We start from the raw sequence: 27,612 nt of genomic DNA, 5'->3' as shown, positions 1-27,612 counted from the left end.
TTTGCCAAACTGGTCAGCTACACTTTCCTCTACTGGCTTCCTCTCTACATCTCAAATGTCGGTCAGTATTGAAACACTTACTTCATCTGTATGTGTCCCATGAGGATGTCATCACACAAGTAGCGTATTTTAGATTTCACACACTTTTTAAAGTCATTAAAAGTCTGTGTGTTTTTCTCTATTTTCAGCACATTTTGATCCAAAACAAGCAGGAGACATGTCAACATTATTTGATGTTGGCGGAATCTTGGGTAAGTTTTTTTTTTTTTAAAGCCTTGATTGATGCGTCGTATCACTTTATCTAACAAGGTTTTGTTTTCTAATGTGCAGACAGAAGGAAATACATCAAACACAAAATTTACAAGAGACATATGTGTTGGTAGTTTGAATGTTAGTCCTTGAAATCCAATTGTTTAAGCACCTAAGTATAAATATATAACCACTACTTTATTCATGTAGAAATGTAAATATCAATGAAACTAAAGCGTTGAATCTGATAATGAAAGCTTTTACTTTAGATTCAATCTGTCTGAATTTGGTTTTCTCCTCCCATTTTGAAACCTCTGGAATAAAAATTCAGATTTTGCTATTTGAAAAAGTGCATTCATTCATCTGAACTTTTGTTTTTTTGACAGAACTCAGATGATAGGTTTTTGTTTGGTGTTTTTTAGATTAATTTCATTACCAATCAGTTTGACACTTTTAAGTATCTTGAAATTAATTTCTGGAATCTTTTTTTTCTCCTGAATAAAAACTTTAAACCACCAACAGAAATATTAAAGATGGAAACTGAAACAACGTGAACTCAGTTATTGTCAGTAATCAATGTGTTTTACTGCAGTGTTCCTCATAATCACTACTGAAGAAATTGTCTAATTAACCTCAGATCTGTTTCTAACCCTTCCTTTAGAATTGGGTAATTTATCATTGCAGCCAGGACGTCGTTATCTGACTGAATGTGTTTTGTTTCTACAGGAGGCATCATGGCGGGGCTTGTGTCTGACTACACTGGTGGAAGAGCGACAACTTGCTGCGTCATGCTGGTTGCTGCTGCCCCCATGGTGAGTGTCACCTGATATATCAGATTATTTAGTGACGACATGACTGAAGGTGACCAGTGTGTTGATTCTGAAGCACATGTGCTGAAAGGACAAGGTTCATGTTTCTACACTAGTAACAACGGTGGCTGAAAAGTGTTTGTGGTCATAATTCAAAAATGCATTTTCTAATCATGACAAACTTCCACACACTTGTCTAATGAGAGAAAATTATGAAGTGATGCCATTTTACATCCGAAATTTCACTTTGCTGTGTCATCATTTAAAGCCATAACTCACGAACAGGACAGTTTGTCAACATATTTCACATTTAGTCAGATACTGATTTGGCAGAATTAATCTCATGTGCCTTAAAATTATTTCAAAGTCTTCACTACATTATTTTATATAAGTAGTCGCTGAGGTGAACTGAAACTTTTCTGGTTCACAGAGACATACGACTTCAAGGTGGTGATTGTATTTTTGTATTTTGTATGTATGCAGGTTTGTTTGTTTTTTTATTTTATACCTAGAGGCATACTAGTGAACATTTACAGCCACAGTAAATACTCTCCTGCATACAATTTTATTGATTCACAATAAAGTCTCTATATTTGTGCTATTGTCAGAGTTTCAGTAGATTTTCGATGACGTCTTCTGATTATTTATCTTTTTGCTCTATTCACAGCTTTTCCTCTACAACTACATTGGACAAAGGAGCCTCGGTACAACAGTCGGTAAGACTTATTTACTACATTGTTTAACTTTGGCTTGTACTATTGTATTTACATGATGCTTTTTGATGTTTATTTATCTATGGTTATTTTTTTAAAATGTTTACTGAGATCACATGCTCTTTCATAGATGATGTTAAAAGTCTGAGCTGAAAATCAGAAAGTTTATGACACAATTTTTAATCGCTGAAAACACCAATAGCTCAACATATGCCTTTATACACACACAGATACAAAAGGGTATATTGTTGGATATTATTCCAATCACATCCTCAGTTATCTATTTTATTTCTTGTTTTTTTTTATCACACAGTGAAAGACAGTATGTCTGGCTGTGGTCCAGAAACTGATCATTAGATAAGATGAGGCTCAGCAAATGACTTCTTGATTGTTTGATCACATGTTTTCACCATGGTAATACATCAGAAAAGCATGTTGCATTATCAGAAAAAGGAAGCTTTTTAAGGGTTTAAAAGATGAGACAGCAGAGAGAAACAGTTCAGCAGTGTTTCTCCATTTGCTTGTATTTGCACCACTGAGATCTGAACCTAGTTTGAGCTGAAAGTAGATCAACCAGCAGAGCGGATTTGTACAAAATGTATCTTTAGTTATATAAAAGTAGCTTTATTTTGTTCAATTTAGAGGGGAAATGATAGATTTCCATTCAAAGAAGTAGCTTTAGTCTTCACTGACAATTTTTAAATATTATATAGGTATGCTTTTGGTGTGCGGAGGCCTAGTGAACGGACCATACGCTCTCATCACGACTGCTGTATCTGCTGACCTGGTGAGACTTGAAGCTTCATGGGAAGCCCTGTGTTTTATGTAACTGCCATCTATTAAACCTTAGAAACCTCTGTCCTGCTGACATACATTTGTTTTTGCTGCAACAGGGAACACACGAGAGTCTGAGAGGAAACTCCAGAGCACTGTCAACGGTGACGGCCATTATTGATGGGACTGGATCAATAGGTACGTCCAAACTGTCAACATCTTCATGTTCCATCTCACATTTAAAGGTTTCTCTAATCACTGATTGTGATATTAACAGTGGATCATATTTACACTATCATCTGTACTTCCTCTCTTTTGTACAGTCGGTTTCAGCCTCTTTTGCCTCATTGTTTATGTTTTGTGACTCACAAATGCTGCTCCCAACTTGATTTTTAGATGCAACAACAGTTTTCAGCAAAAACAGAAACATTTAAATTAAAAAGGGCAAATGGAACGTATACTATTAGTGTATTTTCAGTATAAGTACACCACAATTAAACGATAAAAAGAAAAGGAAACAAAGCATAAATTAAATGCAGAAATGGCAAACTGATATCATGACATGGTTCGGGAAATAATTGAAATGTTTAATTAAGAAAGGGAAGAGAAAACAGAATATTTAGATATAAAATAATTGTTATTTTTCTATTTTAGGTTCTCCTCTTTGCATTTGTTATTACTTTTATACATTTAACTTTTAGTGTTAAATGTTCAGAGGTGTAAGCATTTTGAAGTCCATGAGGTTGATATTTTGTTTTTTTTTCACTGCTGAACAAAGAGTCAACAAATAGTTTTCCATGTGTTCTCTGCAGGTGCTGCATTGGGTCCTCTGTTGGCTGGTGTGATTTCTCCCACCGGCTGGAACAACGTCTTCTACATGCTCATCTCTGCAGACATCTTAGCCTGCCTGGTGAGAAACACTGCTTATATATTCACTAGGATCTCTTACAGCAAAGCTTTAAATGCTTAAAATAATCTTGTGTCTTTTTATTCTTGATGCTAAGTTTTTCATTATTGAATTGTGTTGTCATGGTGATGGTCCTGGGATGTTCAACTTCACTGTATTCACCTTCAACAAAGCATTTGTTTTTACAATTCTCAGTCTTGATAATTGGAAGACTGATTGGAACACCAAATTCAGTGCATTTGTACATAACATGCAGCAACTTGCAGGTTTTCCTTCATACTGTCAGTGAGTTTTCCTTAAAACCACGTTGCAGATCAACGCCTTGTCCTGTCAGACAGTGCAGGTGTCATGAAAAGTTTGATAAAAAGGCAGAGAGAGAAACGGGTCAGAAACCAACACAGAGACTTCATTTTGTTACGTAACTTAAAGTAAATTGGTCTAAATTTAACAAGACGTAGTCCAAGTTCAAGTTGAAACTATCAAGCTAGCTCGCGTGTGTTGAGCAGAATATCAGAGCAACTCAAATCACACCATGTTGAGAATGTCATATTTTAATACTGCTGAAGGTAAATGAATGAAATTACAATTATTCTCTCCCTTTGTTGTAGCGTCACACCACTATTCCTATATTTAACACAGATACACAGGAGAGTTGAACTTACAGAAAGGTTTTATTGTCATCTGTCACAGTAGGAGCAGCTAATTGTTAGAGTTATATTGTCTTACTATAGTTCAGGCACAGTCTGTTAAATTATAATAATTCTGGCCATTTTATTAGTGTCTATAAATTGCTTTTATTGTAATTCTAGGCCTTGATATGTAGAAATATTTTGTCTTTCACTGCTGTCGATTACCTGAAACCACAGAGCCCTTCCTCCCCATGGTACAGATCCCACTTTAAACCCTGTTTTTGCAACAACATCTCGACTTACGTGTTGTTTTGTTTTTCAGTTTTTGTCCAGACTCGTCTACAAGGAAGCTCAGGGGTGGTGTGGACGCGTCCCCCGAGTCAGAGGGTGAGTTTTATCACCACATTACGTTTACCTCGAGGTAAAGAACTTCATGTTTGCTTTCATTCCAGAAGTTGCTTAAGATTAAAAGCATGTTTTTGAATAGAAAGCATTACAAAAACAACACTCATCTATTAAAGTATGTTTAACACAGCGAGTAAAATAGGCATACATTCGAAGACTATAGCAAAGACATATAGAAAAGACTTCACTTTCCTTCAAAGGTCAAATGAAAAGATTGATGCCAGTCCATGTCGATAATTTAAAGACGGAGCTGCAGTCTGGAGGTTATTAGCTTTGCTTGGCTTAGCTTAGCATAAAGACTTGCAGCAGTGGAAACGCCTAGCCTGGGTCTGCCCAAATTTAAACAAAATTCACATACTAGCACCTGTAAAGTTCACTAATGATTATATCAAATCTTGTTTGTTTGATCTGTACAAAAGCAGGAATACAGATAATTAGTAATTTAACAGGAAGGAAGGTGCTTAAAGTGTTAATTTGCAAGTTGTTTTTAGTGTTTTTCTACTTAGCTAAGCTAACACTCTCCAGGCTCTGGTAATTGATAATTATAATGGTATTGATCTTCTCATCAAACTCTTTTGCAAATCAGCTCATAACCACTCAATAACAGCGTCACAAAGTACAGACTTACTGACATCATCTAAACAAAAATCTATTATAAGCAGCATTTTTGCATGTGTGTCTAATGATGATTCTCTAAACTGTAACTTTTTCTTGCAGGTTCAAGGAAATCTGAAATACTCACACGATCAAACTATAAACCAAACACACTCAGAGGGGAAAACGGTGCTGAAACTGACCTCACTGTTCAGTGGACGGATGGTTGAACGAAAAACAAGTCATCAGTGAACATTCAGGGCACTAAGCTGAAGATTAAAGCCTTTTTATTGTAAATCACAGAGAACTATGTCTATATGGAGACAGAAATGCTTTTTTATGACAAATCTACTCAGTCTGATGGTTTGTTTTAATATTCTTTTATCATTAAAGTGTATATACTGTACATTTTTTAAAATTTGATCTCTTTCTGTGTGCTTAACGGCTGCATCTTCACAATACACACCATTTAGGACAATATTTTACGCAAAAGAGTATTTTAAATCAGATCCAATCATTAGATTAGAATATTGAAGGCTTGGTTCTGTCCATTTTGCAGAAAATAAGATTTTTTATAAGCTGTAAAGTCTAAATATGCATATATAAGGCTCAGTGAGATGGTGAAGTCCACCGCTCTGGAAATGTGATTGTTTTACATCATATCAGTCTATAAAAATGGTAAAAGCAGCTTTTTCCTCACATCAAGGCTTGCAGAGTTAGAAATAATCAAAAAAGCACCCTCTTCCTGTATTTTAATATTATATTGATGCCATTCTGAGGTGGCAAATATTGGTTATTAATAACACAAATGTCCTCATATCTGCTCACAACTTCATTATACCGTGTTTTTCTGGTTATAAATGCTAAAAAATTAGCATATTAAAGTAAGTTATATAGGATTGTTGATCTTTCAATAACTTTCCTATCATGTCTGCATAAACCCTTGAAGAACATTTAACTGACTCACCTGAGTGACAAATAAAATAAAGCCATCACCTTAAAAGATAAATTAACTGAGCTGTGTCACATGCTCTCTACATTCAAGGGTCAACTTTTCGATCGTTTTGACCTCTGAATTCACCAAAGCTACAGCATTGATTTCTTTTTGTAGGTGCTGCAGTTTACCTGACGGGAAATTGATATTCTATACTGATAATGAATGCACATAGCTTTAGCACAACCTGAGGATCTAAAACAACATTTATTCAAGATGATATTTACAGAGAAAATATGCTGAGTTACGTGCAAATTTCAGAGCAAGAAATGTGTCTGTTGTATGGGAGCTTTGATGTTTTTTTTGTTTTTTTCTCCATGATCTTCTTTTAAAAGAAAGAAAAGCTGAACCCACGACATACATGGCCATCCTCTGTTTAATAACAGAAAATGAAAGTTAATGAGGTTCCGTGGAGTTGGAGGTAAAGACAAATAATTCCCTGAGACTCACACAGCACTGCCAACTTTCACTGTCAGAGCTTCAGTTCCATCAGTAAAAATGCCACTTCTCGCTTTACTTCAAAAAGTACTTTCTGTAACTCTGTACAACATAGTTACAGCAGCTGGTTTTATTTGATGGATGAAAACAGAGGTTTGTACCACAGCAAAACATTTTCTTATAATAAAATAAAATATACACTCAAAGTACAAATTAAGCTTTCAAAAGGGGCTTTTAAGCAACCAAACAAACAAAACCAAAGTAGGACTGAAAGGCAGATTTATGAGTATCTCTAGGAAACAGAACAACAACCCACAGCAGGAAATAAAGTACAAAGTAAACAGAAGCCCTGGCTTGGACCTGCAGAGTTCAATACTTCCAGAATAAAGGAAAAGTTTGATGTCATTTTATATTTTCTAATCATGAACAAATCCTATGAAAATACCAAAACCAACAAGAAACAGATTCCACCAACAAGTGTTGTCTGATCCAGCTTGTTGAGCTTCACTGTCTTCTAGAAACTGCTGGGAAACAAGTGCAACAAATGTATATTCATCCACAGCTGAAAGTAGTCTCCAAGAAATGTACACTTTACTCCTGTTGCAGAAATGTTTTTAGGAGGTTACTGGTCATTTTTTAGAGGTGAGCCAAAGACAGTTTGGGCCTTTTTATGGGATTTGTATGCTTATTCTTTTACCTGGCCTTTGAAAACCCAACAGAAAACCTCTCTCTACACTGCTGAGTGACAGGACGTCATCAGTAAAAACACATGCATGAACCACCGTTGCCAAAATTTGAATTATCTTAAATTTTACAGCCAGGTTGAACCATTCAGATTAAAACCACAACTGCAGTAAATGATCCACACAGGAGGCATTTTATTGCATTTCTGTATTTAAAAAAATGCTTCTTTAGACAGTGAGATGGTTAAATTTGAGGGCTGCGCGCTACAACTTGTAACTTCTTTGTAACTTTATGCAGAGATTGGCCAGGTTTGTGCAGCCGTGACAGAAAACAAGGGTAGTTTATATCCTCAGCTATGATTGGTCAGCCATTTTCTGAGTCCATGTATTCTTATTCGAGCGATGGGAGTGTGTATACTGAATTTTACATTTTTTCTCCTAGACAAGCATGATTGGTTGAGTCCACACCATTGCTACAGCACAGAAAGGGCAATTTGCATAAAGTTGAACCTTTTTCAACCTCAAGCTTATAGTTGGAAAAAGTCACATTAAACTGCAGCCTGTTGCACCATCGCTGTTTGTATGTATGAAGAATAGAAGTAAACCATTCTTCACACAGCTATTTCTGCTTGTACAGTGAAACTCCACATTATCATCCGTACAATTCATCCCCTCAGCAAAGCTACAAAGGATGCAGATATTGTAGAAGACATGGCGACAGAGGGACACAGCCTGGAGGAGGCTGTTACGGCTGTTAAACAGTCAACGCTAGAAAACAAAGGACTGTGGGCAACGACATTTGAATGACAACAAGCCACTCCGTCCGTCATCTCAAATTTCAGTTCAGACTTTGTCAGAAATTGTTCAAGACTGTCAAAAATACCTGGGTTATTTAAAAAAAAATTTTTATTAATCATTCCTTTTAGCACTAAAATAGCATTCATCAAGTTATTCCAATATCATCGCTAAAAGAAGGCAAAGAAAAATGCAATCTGATGGGTAAAAAAGGAACCTCCCACTCAGATAAACCCATTTGGAAGAAAAAACAAACTGCTTACCTAAAACTACACAATGTTTTTGTGCATTTTGCAACATTTTTGGTGGATTCATGCTTAGTTTTACCTCCAAATCTGAACGAATAACAAAGTTTTTCACCTATCTTATAGCAATGTCTTACAATCTCAGCATTTACCTGAACAACGTTATCATGACTCGTTATATGATGATGATTAGAACCATGTTGTAAGAACTAAAATGATCAAACTGTCCCTAATAGTTGCAGTGAGTGGGATGTTGTCTCTCTCTCTCTATATATATAAATATATATAAGAGCCTTTCTTCACCAGTTATTAACATGTAAACGATAATTCTACCAAATCCCCATGTTGTGACTGCATATTTATTTAGACAGGCCTGCAGTACGCAACGAAGGATCACCTCAAATTTACCAGTGCAACTAACTAACTAACTAACTAACTAACATAAAAACATACAATAACAGCTACAGTTGGGGTCTTTGTAATGCGCAGAAAGATGGCAAAAGGAACATCTTAGTGAGTCAACATTCAAATAATTGATTTGAGTCTTGGCAGTTAAAGCCACAATCAAATAGGCTTGAACACAAGATTTCCCACCAGTGTTTCTAAACTGAGTTTTTCTGTGTGTTCTTCATCTGTGCAACAGAATAAAGAGTCACATGATCACAAATCAAACAGCTGGAGGCTGTTGGGACTTGCATGAGCGATGAATTGAGTGTTGACAGCAATGTGGTGTGTCGCAGTCCTCTGCTTGTGCTGCTGCTTTGTCTTGTTATGTCCATTTAAGGTTTAGCCTGTAGTTGTAACCCCGTTCACAACAGGGACATTGTGCTACTCTGTTTTCACTGTACATTCCTGTCAGACACAACAATCCTAAAAAGCTTCATATGATACAGTTTGTGTTTCTCAGTGATGGTATGTGGCAGGATTCCATGTGCGATACCAGGACCTGAAAAAGACAGAATTATCCTCTTAGACAAATAAAAGTGACCAAAAAGTAGTAATAGATATATTCTTATATCAAGAATTAGATGGGAAGATCGATACCAGGCTTATGTTTGCCTGAAACAATCCAGTACATGATTCAACTTAAACACAAAATACCGTTTTTGCACATTTTTGACACACGTTTCTGTGCTGTAGAGGTAATGTTGTTATTTTTGAACAGAACTGAATGAACCCCTTTCCCCTGATTTCTGGTCTATAACTTTTATTTTATTTTTTTTTTAACTCATTGTCCATCTTCTTGCTGTTGCTTTATATATATATATCACTCATACAGACATGAGTAATTTTAATTCCCTCTTTGAACTCTGGACACAAAAACAGAATCCTTGTAAAGCTCATGTGTACTGAATAGATCTTGAATGTTAAAAAGTATGTTCACCTATAAAATTATTGGATTTACCTTTGAGAAAATATCAATCCACCACTATTTAAAAAAAAAAAAGTTATTTAACATTAGACATATAAATTCTGTCTATTTTTGTATCTTTATTAATATTTTAGTATATTTAAAAAATATACTAAACAGGGGAAAAAATTGGTAAATAAAAAGTTAAAATTCCATAAAATACAATTTTTTTAAACTTAATTTAAAAAAAATATATTACACTGTAGTCAAGTTCTTGCCACCTTTAATAAAATCAACCTTTTCCCAAAGTTCCCTTAGTATAAAGCTTAGAAAACCTAAAACTGTTTCTTTTTTTCTTCTTTCTTTTAGACTTCACTGATGTATGAAACACACAGAGCTAAAACTGACACTGATCGAAATCAGATGATTCATCTTAAAGATTATTTTTCTGGCATTTTTGCCTTTATTAGTTAGGACAGTGAGAGAGTGAGTCAGGAAAGGGGGGAGAAGAATGGGGAGAGACCTGCAGCCAACTGTCGTGAGCGGGAATCAAACTAACGACTGCTGCGCCAGGGAGCTACAGCCCCTGTTCATGGGTCACCCACTCAACCAGGTGAGCTATAGGGGCGCCCTCAGATGAGTCATCTTGATAAAGTGAAACGTTCTTTTATAACTGCAAGACTTCATGATGTGGTATCTGTAATTAGTATGAAAAAAAAAACCATGTTTAAGTGTATGCTTCTCACCCTGGTGTGCTGTAGGAAGCTGGGTTGACCTGAGACGTTAGAGAGGCCGTGGCTGCGGACAGATTGTTGGGAGAAGCTTCACGACTCACACTGTTTGGGGAGGAATTGGATGAAACTGCAAAGAAAAGGTAAAAACATTATTCAGTTGGTACATAGATACAAAAACCTACATACAGGTATACATACAACACTAACCAAATGTTTTTTGTGTGTGTATTTTTGTGCAATCATGCGGAAACTAGCTGTAAAATGTTGCAAATGCATTATTAATATGAGGGAACTACACACCATTATACCCAGTTTCAGTCACACTGACAGTAACATTGAATGTAGTACAGAACAGTTGTGTAGTACTTGCCTCCACCTGAAGCCAGGGGGCTGTAGGATCTGGATGTTGAGGCCTGAAACAGTGCCAAAATGGATGTTAGGACAGTAAAATATATTTACTCTATAAACACCAATTTCCAGAAATAGCATTTTTGTGGTTTTAACATAAACTGTGTTCAAAGAGAAACTGTGTGTTAATAATTGTCCTTGGTAAAAGCAGCGATGACAGCTGAATGCCTCCTACACTATTTATTTCCGTAGCCTCATGATAGATTTATGTCTCTGGGTCTGTTTTTTGATCATGACATGAATAACTGAGGGATAATTTAGGACGCATTAATCCTTGAGTGTGCAAGATCCTTTACTGAAGTTTGATCACATGTAAAAAAAAAAATGCACAAACCTGCTTTAAAAGTGCATTTTTATTTTTGAAAAATGGAGCTGGAGTCGCAATACGGTTAGCAGTGTTAGCCTGTTACTGTAATTAATGAAGCTACAGCAACACAATGATAAAATATTGTAATGTAGTATATATACAGTAAATGTATTACTTAGCTGTAATAATACAGCCTAAAAACCAGAGACACTTTTCTGTGTGTTTATATTAATATCTGGTTGTCTCCTTGTACACACATACCCCCCTTTCAGTTTAAGGTAGTTGGTTCATTCCAACTCAAGTAGTAACCATGGTAATAGCAGAGCTGCTCAGAAGCAGCGGCTGAATCGTTGCTATCTGTGGTGGGAACAGATGTGTGAAGTATGAAAAACCTGTCTACGCTCACATCATAGAAGCAACATGACTATAAATTTGTAAATACAAAGGGCTGTGGACTTTGGATAAGTTAGCTAACATCACTATTAGCAAAAATTCTGTCATCTTACTGTTATCTAACAGTAATACCAGCTTAATTTGTAAACTTGCGGTAGTGCTGGCTTGCTGCTAGGTTATGGTTTTTGACAGAAAACGAAACAAAACAAAACACTAAAACATTGAAATAAGTACTACAAAACAAAAAATAATGAAAGGAATTGCTTTCTTCTTTTTAGATTTTAGTGTTACAGTGTAAATGTTGTAAACAGTAAATATTTAAAGTGTTAAAAAGACATGTAGGACCTTTAGACTTTGTCTTGAATTAACTGACCGCTATACAATGTAATCTGTGTTGCAAACAACTTTGTATGATGCAGTACAATTTCCTTTGCAGTTCAAATTATATGTATATATATATTTTTTATTTTTCTATTTACTACATACTACAACTTCCCTTACATATCGTTGCAAGTAGTATGCATACAGTTGGGACAGACTACTTTGTCTAGTTCCTGTCTTGCTGAGCGGTATCTAACACATAGGTTGACAGGGTTGGTATAGAGTACTGCACAGTAAAACTAAAAAGTTGGCCACAGACTATACTGTAGCCAGAGGTGCTGCAAAGAAACATAGAGCAAATACTCAGTGGATCCATGTTTGTGAAGAAATAGTACTGCAGGAAAGAAACTGTTATCATAAATAGAGATGGGGCGGGAGCCTCTGTGTGTCAGACTTAGATATTAGTACAAACACACAGACAAGTGCCTTTGGTTTTGAATTTTTTTGAATGGACAATAATCAAAAGACTTTTTGGTAAAATAGAGTTTAACAGATGTAATGTAAAAGAGGTGAATGTGATATATAGCTAACCATTCTGGAGTTGTAGCTGTGAGATTTGACAGGTAAACTCGCCACCGGGCAGTAGATCCTCTTCTCCTTCTGACGGCGATTACAGAACCAAACTCGAACCACCTCTTTCTCCATGGACAGCTGCTCTGAGATCAGGGTTATCTCCTCAGAGTTAGGCTTGGGGTTCTGAAAACCAAAAACATTGATGACTCCCGTCTTTAATTGCAATCAAAAATTTTAAAATACTGAAATTCTGTGAATCTAAAAGATGTATTGCAATATTTAAAACTATTATTTTAAACATTTGAAAGGATCTGAAAGATGCTATAATCATCAGAATGCTACATACGCTGACTTAAATCATTATTTCTCAGTGATGAAGACTTGCTTGTAAGGGAGTTACTTGTATTATGAATGTTTTAGTCCTTTGCATACACAGGAAAAATATTTCATGCTCCAGTGCATCATGTCTAACATTGCTAGACTGTATAATGCTAATCAACTCTTCCTCTCCACATAACAGATTCTGTAACTTAAAGACTCACTGTGAAAGCAGGTTTAATACTACATTAATCCTGAACTTACATCATGGAAACGTTTCTCCAGAGTGAGTTTGATGTTAGTTTCAATGCTTGTCCTCTTTTTTCGTTTGCGTCCATAGCCTTCTATCAGCGGCGGCAGAGAGGTGGAGTTGCTTATCGGGTCAGAAGGTGAGTTTTCTAATATCAAAAACAAATAATACATGAAAATAGATTCATCCTTTTAGCAGGACCCTAATTTTACAGCATAAGTTGCATTGCAATGTTGGTACTGCATTTTGTTATGGTTTCAATACAGAATTTTTAAAAAGTAGTAACCAAAAACATCAATAAGTCTGCTTCCCAGTCAGGTGTGCTCGATCCACTCCCCTGCCGTCTTTACACCAGCGTTGATGATTGACTTGTCCACTTAAATGAAGCCTTTGTGAATTATATTAACTACATCTGTGCTTAAGTTATAAGTCGAATTATATTATTACTCAATGGAGTGACGGAGAAAACTATCAAAACAAGGTCCAAGATGTAATAAAGTAGAATTATTTCTATAGGAGAGCCCTTCCAGTGTGCACCCATAAATCCTGTGTGGTTTCTCCAACATTTACTGTAGTTAATGAAAGAGAGCGTTACTACAAGTCACTCAGTCCACTTCTTAGTCTGAATTTTTGTAAATTTCAGATACAGTAGCCCTCACATTATAGCTGCAACTAACAATTATTTTCATTGCAAAAATAAATAAATAAATAAATCTGTCAATTGTTTTCTTAAATAATGTATGCATTGTTTGGTCTTTAAAATATCAGAAAATCTCAATCAGTGTTTCCCAAAGCTCATTATGATATCCTTAAATATTTGTTTCTCCACAACCTAACGATAGTCTGTTAAATGTCTCAGAGGAGTAAAGAAACCAGAAAATATACAAAACTGGAATCAGGAATCTGGAGTCTATCCCAGCTGACTCAGGGTGAAGGCAGGGGACACCCTGGACAGGTCACCAGTCTATCACAGGGCTACACTTAGAGACAGACAACCAAGCACACTCACATTCACACCTACGGACAATTTAGAATCACCAATTAACCTCAACATGTTTTTGGACTGTGTGGGAGGAAGCTGGAGAACCCGGAGAGAGAACCCACGCTGCACGGGGAGAACATGTAAACTCCACGCAGAAAGATTCCGGTGCCCCCACCGGGACGCGAACCGGCAACCTTCTTGCTGCGAGGCAACAGTTGATTATTAAATATTTAGAGATAAATTTAATAACTACCAACTACACAATTAATCATTGCAATTCATAATACTATTACCCATGACATTGTATTTATTGACATTGACTTTCTGCTAATGAAATGAAACAGTAACAGTCACAGTGTTGTACCTGCATCACTCAGCCATTTCTCAAGCAGAGGTTTGAGCTTGCACATGTTTTTGAAGCTGAGGTTGAGCGCCTCGAAGCGAGAGATTGTGGTCTGGCTGAAATCATTGCCGTACAGTTTTCCCATTGCAAGACCCACATCTCCCTGTGATAAAACACAAACACAGCAGAAACACATAAAATATATGCAAAAATCAAAATAGATGCAAGAGCAGGACAGTTAATTTAGCAGCTTTTTGCAGCTTTCAAGCACATCTCATGGTCATCGTCAGTGGAAGGAGCTGAGGTAGACCTTGAATTACCATTTAAATTAACCTACTGTGTCCAAGATCAAGAATGAACTGATTTAATTAAGTGTTAATGCCATTTTGTCTAGAAAAAATAACCTGACATAAATGTTCGTCATGACGTACCAATCTTTTTGAAAAACCAATTTATTAGTTCACATCTCTTAAAATAATTTAACAATCCAAATAAAAGCTGTATCAAACATGTAATGTGTGTTATTTGTCCTAGATATATTATTAAGATGCACATATGTACAGTTCAAAATCTATAATCCAAAATCTAGTTATTATTAAAGGATATCTTTAATTTATTACAGCCTCCCTCTTATCTTAGCCTATCAGTTATTTTGCTCTGTGCAGAAATTGTTGTTGATGTGGGAAAACAAACACAAAATGATCAGACAAGTTAAAAAAACAAGCCAACAGCGTGGCCACATTACGTAAACCACTTTGGTGATTGCACCTGAAATAGTTAAATAGTCAATAACTGCATAGAAAAACTATGTGAGAAGTACAGTGTAGGGTACAGGTAAAGCAGGAAGTTAAAGTTATCCTTTTAGTATTCATCTTTGTTTTCTGTTTCAAGTAAGTTTAAATAACCTGAGGGTTTATTTAAAAACCTGTCTGATCACCTGACTGTTTGAAATAAGCTGCTGCAGACCTATAAGTTTAAGCTCCAAAATATAAATACAACCTGATGGAGCAACGTTACAAATACAGCATAGAAAAACCGTTCAAGTTCAAAAATAAATGCACATTTTCTGCAGATCATTTGGATACATTTAGCTAACAGTTCTGTTATTATAAGCCACCAACCCAACTAATGTCATCAGGTTTTCATTCACATTTTGCTAAATCATAAGAAAGTACACATTCATGTCAGAACCATGTAAGCTAAATGAGAAACTGCTTTTAAATGGAGCAACAGTGTTCTTAAGGTTCTTCCTCCTAATTACCTGAGTGAAGCCCAGCTTGATGCGTCTTTGTTTAAATGCTTTGGCAAACTGCTCCAGTTCCTCCAGATCGCTGGGTTCTTCCTGTGTTGGTATTGACATGTGTTTGGGCATCTGCAAGTGGGACATGTCCATGTGGGTCTCCATAGAAGGTCCGGCCAAACCAGAGCGACTCATCGCCTGGATCAGAAACATCAACAAAAGGAGTTTCAGTTACCAGATGACATGAGGTTAAAAAGAAACCAAACTCTGTCCTTGAGCATCATAGGTTATTATAGATCCTGTAACATATCAGCAGGATTTAATGTTCAGATTTCTATCTTTCTGCATGTATCCACAGGCATTACAGACTGAAGTACACGTTCAGGAACTCCACTAGAAGACTAAACTAATGAAATATTCGTTGAAGAACTGTTTCTTATAACTGTGATGTTTCCCAAACATCAACCAAATGTTTTTGCTGCCTAAAATGTTCCACACCTACCTTGACCGCAGTCTATTTGGTTACCAAATGTAATGAATATTTTTCCTTCCTCAGAAACTGATCCGATTTTTTAGGTATTTTGACACGTGATTTTTATAGTCATATTTCCTCATTTGTAGCCTTGGTACAGTATACACTGTGCTAATCGACAGTTAGTGGTCTGACATTTACCTGTGGAGTCAGAGCCAGTCCAGGTTGATGTGGAAGAAGACTAGTTTGACTCTGACTAGGAAGGGAAAGCAGGTTCTGCTGCAAAAGAGCTGCAAAGGAAAACAGAGGAAGAAGTCATGGTGTATGTTAAACTGTTGTTTAGCAGGAAATAGTCCCAGCATTTAAAAAAAAATCATGTATTTATCTTCCTGTTGGTTTTAGAATTAAACAAATTAGTTACAGTAGGTTACTTAATTAACCAAAAGGCGTCATTTTAAACTTTTCTTGCAGGCTTGCTGTTTCTTCCTGATTTCAATCTTGATGCTAAGGCAGGCAAACCATGCTCTGATTTCAGCTCCACATTTAACACACAGACCTGTAATGTCAATTTTCCCATCTAACTCAGTCATACATAGATTCCTACAAAATCACCAAACTGTCTGTTTTTCTTTTCAGCTTCTAGACATATGAAACTAATATGATATAGCATGTCAGTTAGTGAGCTCTAGGGGTGCTTGTAGACAGACATTGTTCCCACTGGATGTATGTAGTCTACCTGTTTTCACCTGTTTGAAGTGGATGTGATGGGCTGTTGCTGTGCAAACATGAGCCTTGACCTGCTCATCAAACAATCAGCAAAAACCTCATTCCCCAAAATATTACACTGGTCTTTTAAATAAATCTGCTGCTAAAATATCTGTTAAAGCAAAAATGAAGCTTTAAATATACACTCCTCCCCATCCTTTTACTAAGTTGTAAAATCCTCTGGTTGCAGATGTGTTGATCTGACTTAGTACAAAGTGTTTTGAGACTCCACCTTGGTGACTGGAGGGACTCTGTGAGAGCAGGAAGGGGGAGGGAGCAGACAAGTGAGAAGGTGGCATCAGAACCAGCTGCTGCATGGTGTGGAGGGAGGTGAGCTCCTGGAGCAAAGACAGAAAAAAGACACAAAAGGTAAGGAATCACCAGCACATGGAAGAGATTTCAGGGTCCAGTTTGAAGTGAATGCACTTTGTATGAGCACTCTGCAAGGGTCGAAAATACATTCACATAATGCAAATGTTAAGCTTCTTTATAATTCTGATCCAACATATCAAACAATACATATTATCAAAGTATAAAATATGATGATTTGCTACAGGTTAAAGAGATAGAGATAGAGAAGAAAAGACCAAGAAACGAAACAACATAATCATCCCCTATGTTGCAGGAGTTTCTGAGAAGCTCAGGAGGATTTTCAACAAACACAATATTCTAGTTCATTTCAAGTCCACCAAAACCCTGAGACAGAAGCTGGTCCACCCTAAAGACAAGACCCCAAGACACAAACAAAGCAACTTGGTGTACGCAGTCCAGTGCAGCGAGGAATGCCCAGACCTGTACACTGGGGAGACAAAACAACTGCTCCACAAGCGCATGGCTCAGCACAGAAGAGCCACCTCTTCAGGACGGGACTCAGCAGTCCACCTGCATCTCAAGGACAAAGGACACTCATTCGAAGACAACAACATACAGATTTTGGCCAGGGAGGACAGATGGTTTGAGAGAGGGGTGAAAGAAGCCATCTATGTCGAACTGGAAAGACCATCCCTCAACTGAGGTGGAGGTCTGAGGCATCATCTCTCACCGGTTTACAATTCAGTCCTAAGATCTCTCCCCAGGAAGATGAAACCACATTCACACCCAGCCACAAAAGACCCTAACGAACCCCATTGTGGCAGGGGGAGCACTAACGACTCACATAAGGAGGGGGAGGAGTAACAAACCCCTAAATGAAACGGACACTCAGGTGTTAATGGATCCTTGGGATATAAGTATCTGGATCTCCAGCTAGTCAGTCAGAACTGATGAAGCCTCTTGCATGAGAGGTGAAACATCTTCAACAAACTCAAGCTAGTCCAGTTGCTACGATTAATCTACCAGAAGAACCATGACGTGGATGACTGAGACTCTTCACATACAGGTTAAAACTTCAAAGTTTATATAAAGTAAAAAATATATATATACAGTGATAAAATATCTTGTTTTGTCAAATCATTAAAATAAATTACATTTTGTGGTAGTATGCCATTTTGTCAGTAAAAACATGCAATTAATGATAAATTGTTATTTTAAAATGTAAAATTTTGCCAGATATTATTAAATCATATTTAATATAAGTGAAAATAATCGGCAATTGTTTTCATTACTGAATATAATTGATTTCTTCATGTTCAGATCTTAAAATCAAATTTTCTGTAAGTCTGAAAATGCAAACAATGTAATAATATATTTATTTATTTATTTTTTATTTACTATATCAGTGAAAAACACTGTGATAATTTTAAGGAATTGCTTGACTGAAAAAAGTATTGTGACAACTTCCTGCACATCATAAAGATTTAATAATAGGTGTGCAAGATGGAAAAACGCCATACATGTGAGTGACAATATGCAGGATACTTGTGTTATTTAAAGGGGCATTGCAACAATTTATTACTGCACCTCCATAAAGAGAAACAGACTTTTAATAACATGATTAGAATCAGTGCAGCAGATTGGTGAGATGTTCTGACATTTGGCCCCTGAAACGGATCAAATTCCAAAAAGATTTCCTTTCCAATGACCACCAAGAGACCATGAAGGTCATTTTATGAGACTTCACAAAATTCTCCAGAGTTCTGATCTTACCCCAGTGAGCTGACCTCCATGCACCGGAGAGCTCTGAGTCAGGTGACATGTCTTCAGTGTGGCGACTGAATGAGGCGAGTCGTTGATGTCCTCCGTCTTTATCTAAAACATGGAAAACACAAGCAAACTATCAACTGAGTAGAATAAATAACAAGATAGGATCAGTTTTGCAGAGCAGAGAGGATGGGAAACTTTGTCAGTGTGTACTTTCAGGGTTCAAAGAGTTCACAAGTCTGACAATATGTGCGTGTGCTGCGTACAGAAACAGAGCACACACATGGAGACTCTGTACTCGCTCCAGGACCAGTTTGGTCACTGAACATGATACAAAGACTGATAGACTCTCTCAGTCCCTTTGGGCAAGCCAGTATGCAAATATCCCTCCCCCTCACTCCTCCACTGACTAACCCCTGAAAGCTGTGATACTTCCTGAAAACACGAGCACTGACAGAAATGTTCTGCTGGACCAAAAAGAATATTTGTAGAAGTATCCAAATAGCTGCAAACTATTTGATCTGTTTCTGCTGTGAGGGCATTCATATTGACATCTGTAGGTTGAGCAGGTAGTTTATCCTGAGGGTGTTAGCTGTCTGAAAGTCAGTTGATTGTTATGTCTTAGGTTCAAGTACATTCAGCCCTATTTCCATGGCGCTAAGATACCAATGAGCTTCTTTGTTAAATCTTTCAATTAATTAGAATCTTCTTATTATCAACAAATACTATTAGACAAACAATTAATTGATCCAACTAACAATTAGTGCCACTAAGCATCCTAACTATGAAACTGTTGTTTATTTTCAGTCCCATATAAACTGTCCTGCTACTCACTAAAGCACCAAATGTGGATTAATCCAAAGCGGAAAATAGTGTCCAACAAATTCACTATTTACACCCTGTTAAGTCATTTTTGCTGAAAATGCTATATGATAAATTAAATGATTAACTAATCAATTAGTTTTGCTACCTAAGTCCCCTAAAAAATGTCCAAATGTATAAACCTGAGAGGGAAACGTCGCTTTTGATGCTACATTTCCTCCAACACAAGGCACTTTCCAAGCAGGTAAAGTTCCTTCGATTCCATTTTTACTGCAGTCTCAAGCCCAGCGAGGATTAGGCAAATTAGTCAGCTGACATTTCAAAAAGCTGTTTTACTGTGTCATTTTCACCAGTGGCAATGCAAAACACTGATTAACATTAAAGGCCGCCCTTCTTATTGTGGATCTCAGGCTCTGCTTACATCCACACTAATACGATCTCTTCTTAAAACGCATAACATCTGCCACGTTCATGCCTAGCATCCATACTAGTCCAGGGTTGTTTTTTTTTGGGAATGCTACTGACCATGTTTTAATTTGAAAACTCCAGAGTTGTATTGTTGTCTGGACATTCAGCAGTGGAGATTTTTGAAAATGATGTCACCTGAGTTCACTATTTAATTAGTCAAAACTGTCACTTTCATGCCAGGACTGGTCCCTGATTTGTCACACTCCAACTACGTGACTCATGAAAAGACATTCGCTGTGACTACCAGTGGTTAGTGCAGTAAAGGCACAGAATGAGGTTACAGGCCTGGCTTAACTTGTCTCTGCTAGTAGTTGTTGTGCAGTTAAGGAAATCTCTAGTTTGACGTTTTGCCATTGCTACTCTTCCTTTGTAGTATTTTCTACAGCTATGCAACCAACCCTTTGCTTTACATTTACACCAGCACTTTCCCAGTACATGAATGGTCATGAGATATGCCTTTTCATGTTGGCATGCAGGAAGATTATTTGAGAAATGGAGCTAAAATGTTCATCTGGATGGAAATCGTTTTCCTTTTAAAATGTATTAGTTTGGATGAGCCTTGAATTCCTGCTGGCTGTCTTTTTCTGCATAAATGCTCAGCAAAGCATGGACTTCGTTGTGGGTTCATTTAACTTAGAATTTCTTCTGTAGCTTCGTATTTGTTGCATCAAAGAATAAAATGATCCACAGATGTTGGTTTTTAAAAGCTGCAGTTGTAAGATGTTGGGAAATGTGAGCATATTTGAACAACGCAGGGACATTCAGCCCTGCAGGCCAAATCCAAAAATTCTTGAATCTTTAGAAACTAACATCCACTGAGGAGGACCTTTTTAAGGGGATGAAATGATCTCCCTTGGCGAACTAACCTCTTCAAAATGTTCTCAGCTGCAGAGACGTTATATCCTAAATAGAAAACTATGGGATTCCCTTAGATGGTGGTTTTAGGTCACATGTCCCACCCCTACCTCCAAATGGCTAATCATCTAATTTGTTGAATTTAACAGCCGAACCAGGAAACATCCAGCCAGTTGTCTTTGTAGCACTGATGCAAACATGATGTTATGAAACATGTGAGCGCATGTTTAGTAGAAGTGCATGCTGTGAGGGAAAAGACTTTTTAAACCATATTTTGTGCCAAAGTTATATGCAGTTTTTATGTCATGGTGAGCGTTGACATTGCCCTTACTGTATGACTCTCTCCCTATTCATTGAGATGGGTGCTTGGTCTTGTTAGCCTGAAATAATTACTGGGAGATGTTACCAAGATGGCTGCTGTGAGTTCTGTGGTGAAAATGTGGCTTTTGGCCAAATGTTTTACAACTTGAACAAAGGTTTGTATGACTGATGATTTGCTTTAACTGGTCACAAGCCACAAAGGTTGGACATTATGCCACTGGAGCACCAAATATATATTAATTCACCTTGAGAAGTGTGCCAAAATGCATTATTTGCTCCCCTTTGAGTAATGTTTACTAAGAACTACAATGACAGCTGTTTTAGGAAGTTAATGGAGCTTTTAAATATCAACTGTTTGTCAGGGGACTGTTTATAAAGACCTATTGAGAGTGAGTGCTACATGCAGGGTGGGTAAGCAACACATGCGGGCATGTAGACTGTAACTAATAAAAAGAATTTCCTTTAACATCTAACAGTAAGATCTCTGGTGTAATAATATCCCAGTAGTGCAGTTGAATCTTTGCTTTCTCTTGATGCTCCTGTTCCTGTCTGCTGCTTCTAGTCAGTGAAAAATAGCACTTTCATTTATCTAAAAAGCAAAAATTACTGAAACAAAAGCTACACATATTGATTGAGAGGGGTCATGTAACAGCATGAGTATGAATTAACTTTTATTTTTTTAAAGAAATAACAAATGACGTGATCAATGTTTGTCCTTCAAATGCACCATCGAGTTTCACCCACTGTGCTGGAAACAAACATCACTTTGCATGTGAGCTAACAGGAAATTGTTTCTACAATTAAACAAAGCAATGCACGTCGCCCTGCTGATGACAAAGACCTCCTTTTTGGGAGTGTGAGCGCACAAAGTGATATAGGAGCTCTGGTACTTACTTGTCGATTGAAGTCGATTCCGTTTCGCTCTAAGTGTTAAAAGAGAAAAAGAAATTCAGATTTTTAAAATGTGACATTCAGAACAAATTATATAAAGATTATTGTTAAGATTCTAACCATTCAATGTTAGCTACATATGTATGACTTTACTTTCAGGGTTATATTTTATGCATGTTTTGTCATTATGCAGCTTCAGCTGCATTGGCATGTTTCTTTAATCTAACTGTATTTCAAATTAAATCAAAATATTACTGAAAAATCTATCTGGCATTGAAAAACATTTTAATGATGTGTCTATAAAATACACCATTCAAAACAATTGCATGTTGCTTTAAAAACAATTTTTATAGCATGGTGCTAAGTTAAAATATTAAAAAAGTGCATAAAACAGATAATGGTAAACCACAACATAAATAGCTACATCAACAGAACTACAAACCACAAAAACAAATTCATAGCACAAATAGCATGTTTGAATAATCTGCCATGGGTCTCAGTAATTAGACTCTAAAGGGTTCTCTTGTTTTCATGCAGGTAGATATTTATTTGGGAACAAGAGTTAACTATTATTATCAGTTCAGATTTTGCATACAATGCTGTTTTTTTTTGTTTTTTTTTTTTTTTTAATAATTAAAGTTATTTTTCAAGGTTTAAGTTCTTATAACTAAAGATTTGCTGCTTTTGCTTGTCTTAAATTACAGTAAACTAAATAGTGTTGAGGTTTGACTATTAATCAAACAAAACAAACCATTTTGAAGGCATCACTTTGGTAGTATTTTGATATATATTTAACAGTGATGATCGTGTCTTAGTATTTTCTAAAATACCAAGGCCAACTAAAACAATGAGTTAATAAAGAAACTTGTCACCAAATTAATACATAATAAAAATAGTAATTTTTCTAGTCATTGAAATCGTTAAAGCCTCTATAACCTTATTTTCCGGAAAGATTTACCCAAAAAAGGTCTGCAAATGTGGTCTTTAACAGCTGCAACACTGAGGCCAAAATAAACAACCCTGGGTTCTGTGGTTAAAAGACACTTAAGAGAAGTGCAATTTTAAAATATAAGTTTCCTTATCCTTGTCACCAGGTCAGAGGGAGATTTAAAAACTGAAACACTTCTATTTTTACTCTCATCACATCTGTAAAATAGGGAATATATGACTTTCTTTGAACAGTGATTCAGTGACACTTATGTTACTGTTTTAAAATTCTAATCTGCAACCTACCAAATTTGATTGAAGAGACATGAAGCAGAGCAAATGTTGTATCCAATTTAGTCAAAGTAGTACAGGTGGACTCTGGGCAACTTTCAAAAAATGGCACCAGTTGTGTTTACAGATAAGCCTGATCCCAGTACAGAGAGGTGAAATACATTATTACACACACTTCAGTGACATTTTCAGGAATATTGTTGTGTAGGTGTACTTCAATGTACATAAAGGATCTGAATACTTCCTCTGCTCCTGCTGATTGTTCACACTTGTTCTGTATTCAAAAACGGACTTATGACAAGCCTTTTCTAGAAGACAGATGTTGAGCGTATATGGAGAGGACGGGGAGAGAGCTCGCAGAGGAGGAGAGTACAAAGGTGTGCTGGATAAGCTCACATCATTTGAATGTCAAATTGGCCCTTCTGGACTGTGTGTGTGTCTATGTGTGTGTTTGTGTGTGTGTGTGTGAGAGAGAGAGGCCGTGAGCTGCTGGAGACACACAATGCAAATACACCTATAACCCCTCACCATGTCACCAGCACCCCATCCCCACCTCCCCCCACAGCACAGCCGGCTTCACAACCAAGCTTCCAGTATGGAAATGACCAAGACATGCAAATCAGCAGCTCTGAGTGCAGGAAGCCTGTGTCTGCACACACACACACACACACACACACACACACACACACACACACACACACACTAAAGACGATGGTTACACACCAGTGCAAAAATTTGTCTTTTTGTCTATTACTACCCTAAAATTGTGTCTTAAAACCAAACAAATTGAGATAATCTCTTAAGGCTCAGTTCTCTCATCTTGTGGGTTCGACGTTTTTAAAGAAGTGGTTTCCTGATCCCACACTACATACTAATCGTATGATAGTATGCACTGTAAACTTATCAGAGTACAATGTTGGAATATATGCAATGAACCCACCGCAACAATTCCATTTTGTGTTGACAGGAAATTATACAATATTCTGTATGTGTCAACAAATTCCATAAAGACCTAGCACACTGTTAGTTTCAATCTAATCTCTAAATATTTTCTAACCCTCCCACAGTGAAGTCTGTGGCACCCTGACTCAAAACTACCTCTTCCTAGTAAAAACAGATCTTTAAAAATTATTCCAAAATATACATTTAGACCATTTGTGAAGACTGTAGTTTATAGCAAACATTAACGGAGTGTACTTGTTACTGACTAATTTTTAGCTGAAGATTAGTACCTATTTTATTTTGCTTTTGGTGAGGATTTATGGCAGCAGGGCTGTGCGGGCAGGATTTAGTTGAAATAAACTACAAAGTGAATCTTTATTGTTGGGTTTTTAATAGTTTTTGTACAACAATTAATTTCAATGGCACAGACTGATATGATATATTATTATTGTTTAAGCTTATTATTATTGATTTTTTTAGATCTGCCTTTAGCTGAGTCTTCACTTTCTCAAAGCCCACTTACAGTAGTAAGCAGTATGGAAGAGGGACTTACCTGCTCAACAAGTCCCTGTTTCATTAAAATTCAAAAAAAAAGAAAAAAAAAGATTTAAAAAACATATTTAACCCTTTTACCTTAATTTTCTCCATGGCCTGTTATTTATCAACTTGGTAAAATACACTTGAGAGGTCCACTTACTTTTTTCCATATATTTTAATATTATTAGTTGCGTAGTAGCATGTGAATGTTAGAAGTTTTGTCTATGAAAATATCCCCTTTCTGTCTTAAAATGACTTATAAAACCCCTGCCTCTCTCTCCATTGATCCCCTCCCTACTCACTGCAGCTCCAGCACACCAGCTCACCTACAATTCTGCTCAAACACTGCTGAAGTACTCTATGATGCACAGGTTCTAATACTGGAGTAGTTCAGCTGTGAATGGTCAAACTGGACACTGATTCTGAAGACGAATAATGACAGAGAAAGCCCCACCCTGCATATTGACCACATTAATTCTTTAGATTTCTTACTTAGAAAACCCGGGAAGTCTGAATCTATATTTTTAAAACTGTCATTGGTACAATGCTCATCCATGAGGTTGACTGTTTAGGTCGTTCATGATGTGCTGCCAGTATTTAAAAATCACCGTATGGACATGTTTGAAACTTCAAAAAAAACAAAAATAAAACAAAACAGATTTGTACCTAAGGGGATCTTTAAAGCATGAGACAGAATGTATCAATGCAAATACACACAGGACTCTGGATACAAGCTGAAGTACGTATGTCATCCATTCAAAAAAACGCTGCTGCTGAACACAGTTTCTGGGGGAAAGGTTTGCACAAAGTGAGCAGGTACGGATCTGCCTTCAGTGGATCTCAAAACACACAAGGTCAAAGAGTTTCTTCACACAAATTACCAAAAAAACCTAAACAAAACACATTCTCTGACTTGCATCTAGCGGTAACTCTCCATGCAGATATATTTGCTTTTATTTGTTTAGGTTTGTCTCTGAGATTTCTGTCCACACACCAGTACAAAGGAGGTGAATGCAATTTTGCTTGTGGTGATCTCAGCCTTTAAAAATGACGTTAAAACAATAAATAGCATTTTGTGTGTGTGTGTGTGTGTGTGTGTGTGTGTGTTTGTGTTGGAAAGAAATTGAAAACTGAATGCAGAGCAACCTCATTGAGAATTCATATAAGGAATTTTTTAACATGAAATTCTGTTCACCTCCATTGCACAGGAGGGGAGGCAGAAATCTCATCTAAAAATGTGAAGAAATTGGAATGACATGGACACCTATGTTTTTTAATATAGGTTCAGCAACACTTTAAAATGGAAGACATGACTAATAATGAGCAGCAAGAAAGCTTCTTTTGAATTAAATGAAAAATCAAAGCTGTGGTCATATTCTGACAAAAACGCAGACATGTAGCACTTCTCTCATGCAGCTATTGTCTACAAAAAAGTGCCACATTTTCTATGGCTGGTTCCTGGTTCTGTGCGTTTTCAGCCCCTGGGCAGCAAGTGTTTCTCAGCAAACAGCCTCAGGTGCATCCTGGTGCAGCAACCGACTGCCACAGTATCCAAACACACACACATTTATACACATACATGAACCCACACACACATACAACAGTTTCCTACGAACCAGGAGCAGATCAAAATGCTACTTGTTTCACTTGTATTTGTACACTACTGGTCATTGTTGCTTCAACACAACAGTAAATGTTTCTGCACTAAAGATGATTGAACAGCGACAAAACCGAGAACCAAGAACTCTGTCAATGTAACTAAAATCAAGAATCTAAAAGGCAGGATTAAATATGTTGAAAGATATTTTACTGGCATACTTTGAACACCTATATCCTTTCAAATAACCCAGTTAATAGTATATTTTCCTGAGTTTTTGTACACATTTAAAGTGACACTTAACATGTTTTAGTCCTTAAGAGAAGAACAGGTGTAATGAAAATGTAACTTTCTAGATGTCAAGAAAATGAGCAAACTCTCTCTCCAGAAACAGTGCCAGGATAAACAGAGCAGCTCTCCTCACTATTATCTGTTGAACTAATCTATGTGTTGAGATCATTCGGCCGTGTTTACATGAGGAAGGTGAAACGTCCTTACCTGCCTGTTCAGCTGGAGCGTCCGACTGCTCCACCGTGTCTGCGCTCATCTTAATATCTGTAATGATAAATATAGCTGATTTTCCTACAGGATTGTAACTTTACCAGGACAATGAAGCAGTCAGGCCACCCAGGAAAATGATCTTGAGTTTATTCTAATGCGCCCTCCCCTCCGCACCACCACACAAACTCGACACAGTCCTGCGTGATTCCCACTTGTAATATTCATAAGCAGATTTTCCCATAAAGTGCTGCCGCCACACTCATCTCCATCTCCACCTCACTGCGCGGGAACTTTTATTAACACTCAGCTCATGTGTGCAGCAAGAAATAATAAAGATAATAAGGAGTTACTGCTAAAATAGTGACTCACCTCAGGTAAATCGTCTGTGCTGCTCCAGCTACCTTCTGCTTCCCTGATTATTCAAAAGGACGCAAGTGTTGGGATCCAAAGTTTTGGAAATCCACGGCTGCTCATCAGCATTTTCCTAAGTGGAAAAGCGTTCACCTCTGCAGTACACCCTGCACTGGCTGATAGGCTGATTTGCATAGGCCTCTGTGCGTCCTATCCAGCTTCAGATTGTTTGCATAAAATAACAATGGGGTTACTGCGAATGTACAGCATGTGTGTGTGTGTGTGTGTGTGTGTGTGTGTGTGTGCATGTATGTGTCCACACAAAAAGGCTGAGTAGA

General features: G+C 37.0%; 2 protein-coding genes across 2 annotated transcripts in view; one reads left to right on the top strand and one right to left on the bottom strand.

Annotated features, from left to right (window-relative positions):
* Nucleotides 1–5,498, top strand: part of slc37a2 (solute carrier family 37 member 2) — a 19,954-nt gene extending 14,456 nt beyond the window's left edge. The window contains exons 11-19 of the mRNA XM_008285925.1: nt 1–61; nt 189–251; nt 976–1,061; nt 1,726–1,774; nt 2,485–2,558; nt 2,665–2,743; nt 3,358–3,455; nt 4,404–4,468; nt 5,204–5,498. The exon at nt 1–61 is cut by the window's left edge and continues 12 nt beyond it. Of these exons, the coding sequence (XP_008284147.1) occupies nt 1–61; nt 189–251; nt 976–1,061; nt 1,726–1,774; nt 2,485–2,558; nt 2,665–2,743; nt 3,358–3,455; nt 4,404–4,468; nt 5,204–5,219 (591 nt within the window). The 3' untranslated portion in view covers nt 5,220–5,498. The remainder of the gene's footprint in view (nt 62–188; nt 252–975; nt 1,062–1,725; nt 1,775–2,484; nt 2,559–2,664; nt 2,744–3,357; nt 3,456–4,403; nt 4,469–5,203) is intronic.
* Nucleotides 5,499–6,262: 764 nt separating this feature from the next.
* pou2f3 (POU class 2 homeobox 3) lies at nt 6,263–27,362 on the bottom strand. The gene is made up of 13 exons (XM_008285924.1): nt 27,293–27,362; nt 26,921–26,977; nt 22,132–22,160; nt 18,778–18,879; nt 16,925–17,030; nt 16,129–16,217; nt 15,477–15,653; nt 14,237–14,378; nt 12,905–13,038; nt 12,341–12,505; nt 10,691–10,733; nt 10,333–10,447; nt 6,263–9,181 (listed from the first exon to the last, which is right to left on the bottom strand). Exons 2-13 carry the CDS (start codon nt 26,967–26,969, stop codon nt 9,139–9,141), a joined length of 1,194 nt encoding a protein of 397 aa, XP_008284146.1. The 5' UTR covers nt 26,970–26,977; nt 27,293–27,362; the 3' UTR covers nt 6,263–9,138.
* Nucleotides 27,363–27,612: the final 250 nt, after the last annotated feature.

The sequence above is a fragment of the Stegastes partitus genome, unplaced genomic scaffold, assembly GCF_000690725.1.
Source record: "Stegastes partitus isolate 25-593 unplaced genomic scaffold, Stegastes_partitus-1.0.2 Scaffold423, whole genome shotgun sequence".
Lineage (NCBI taxonomy): Eukaryota > Metazoa > Chordata > Actinopteri > Pomacentridae > Stegastes > Stegastes partitus.
Note: the sequence above shows the minus strand (reverse complement) of the source record. Positions and strands in the feature narration are given on the sequence as shown.

What these genes read in the sequence shown, in the direction of transcription:
- pou2f3 (XM_008285924.1), bottom strand. Translation starts at nt 26,969, where the DNA reads ATGAGCGCAGACACGGTGGAGCAGTCGGACGCTCCAGCTGAACAGGCA. An exon ending in GAGTCCCTCCAGTCACCAAG is followed by an intron (nt 16,218 to 16,924) that starts GTGGAGTCTCAA and finishes TTTCCTTTGCAG; the next exon opens with CTCTTTTGCAGCAGAACCTG. An exon ending in CCCCCTGGCTTCAGGTGGAG is followed by an intron (nt 10,448 to 10,690) that starts GCAAGTACTACA and finishes TTTTCTTTGCAG; the next exon opens with TTTCATCCAATTCCTCCCCA.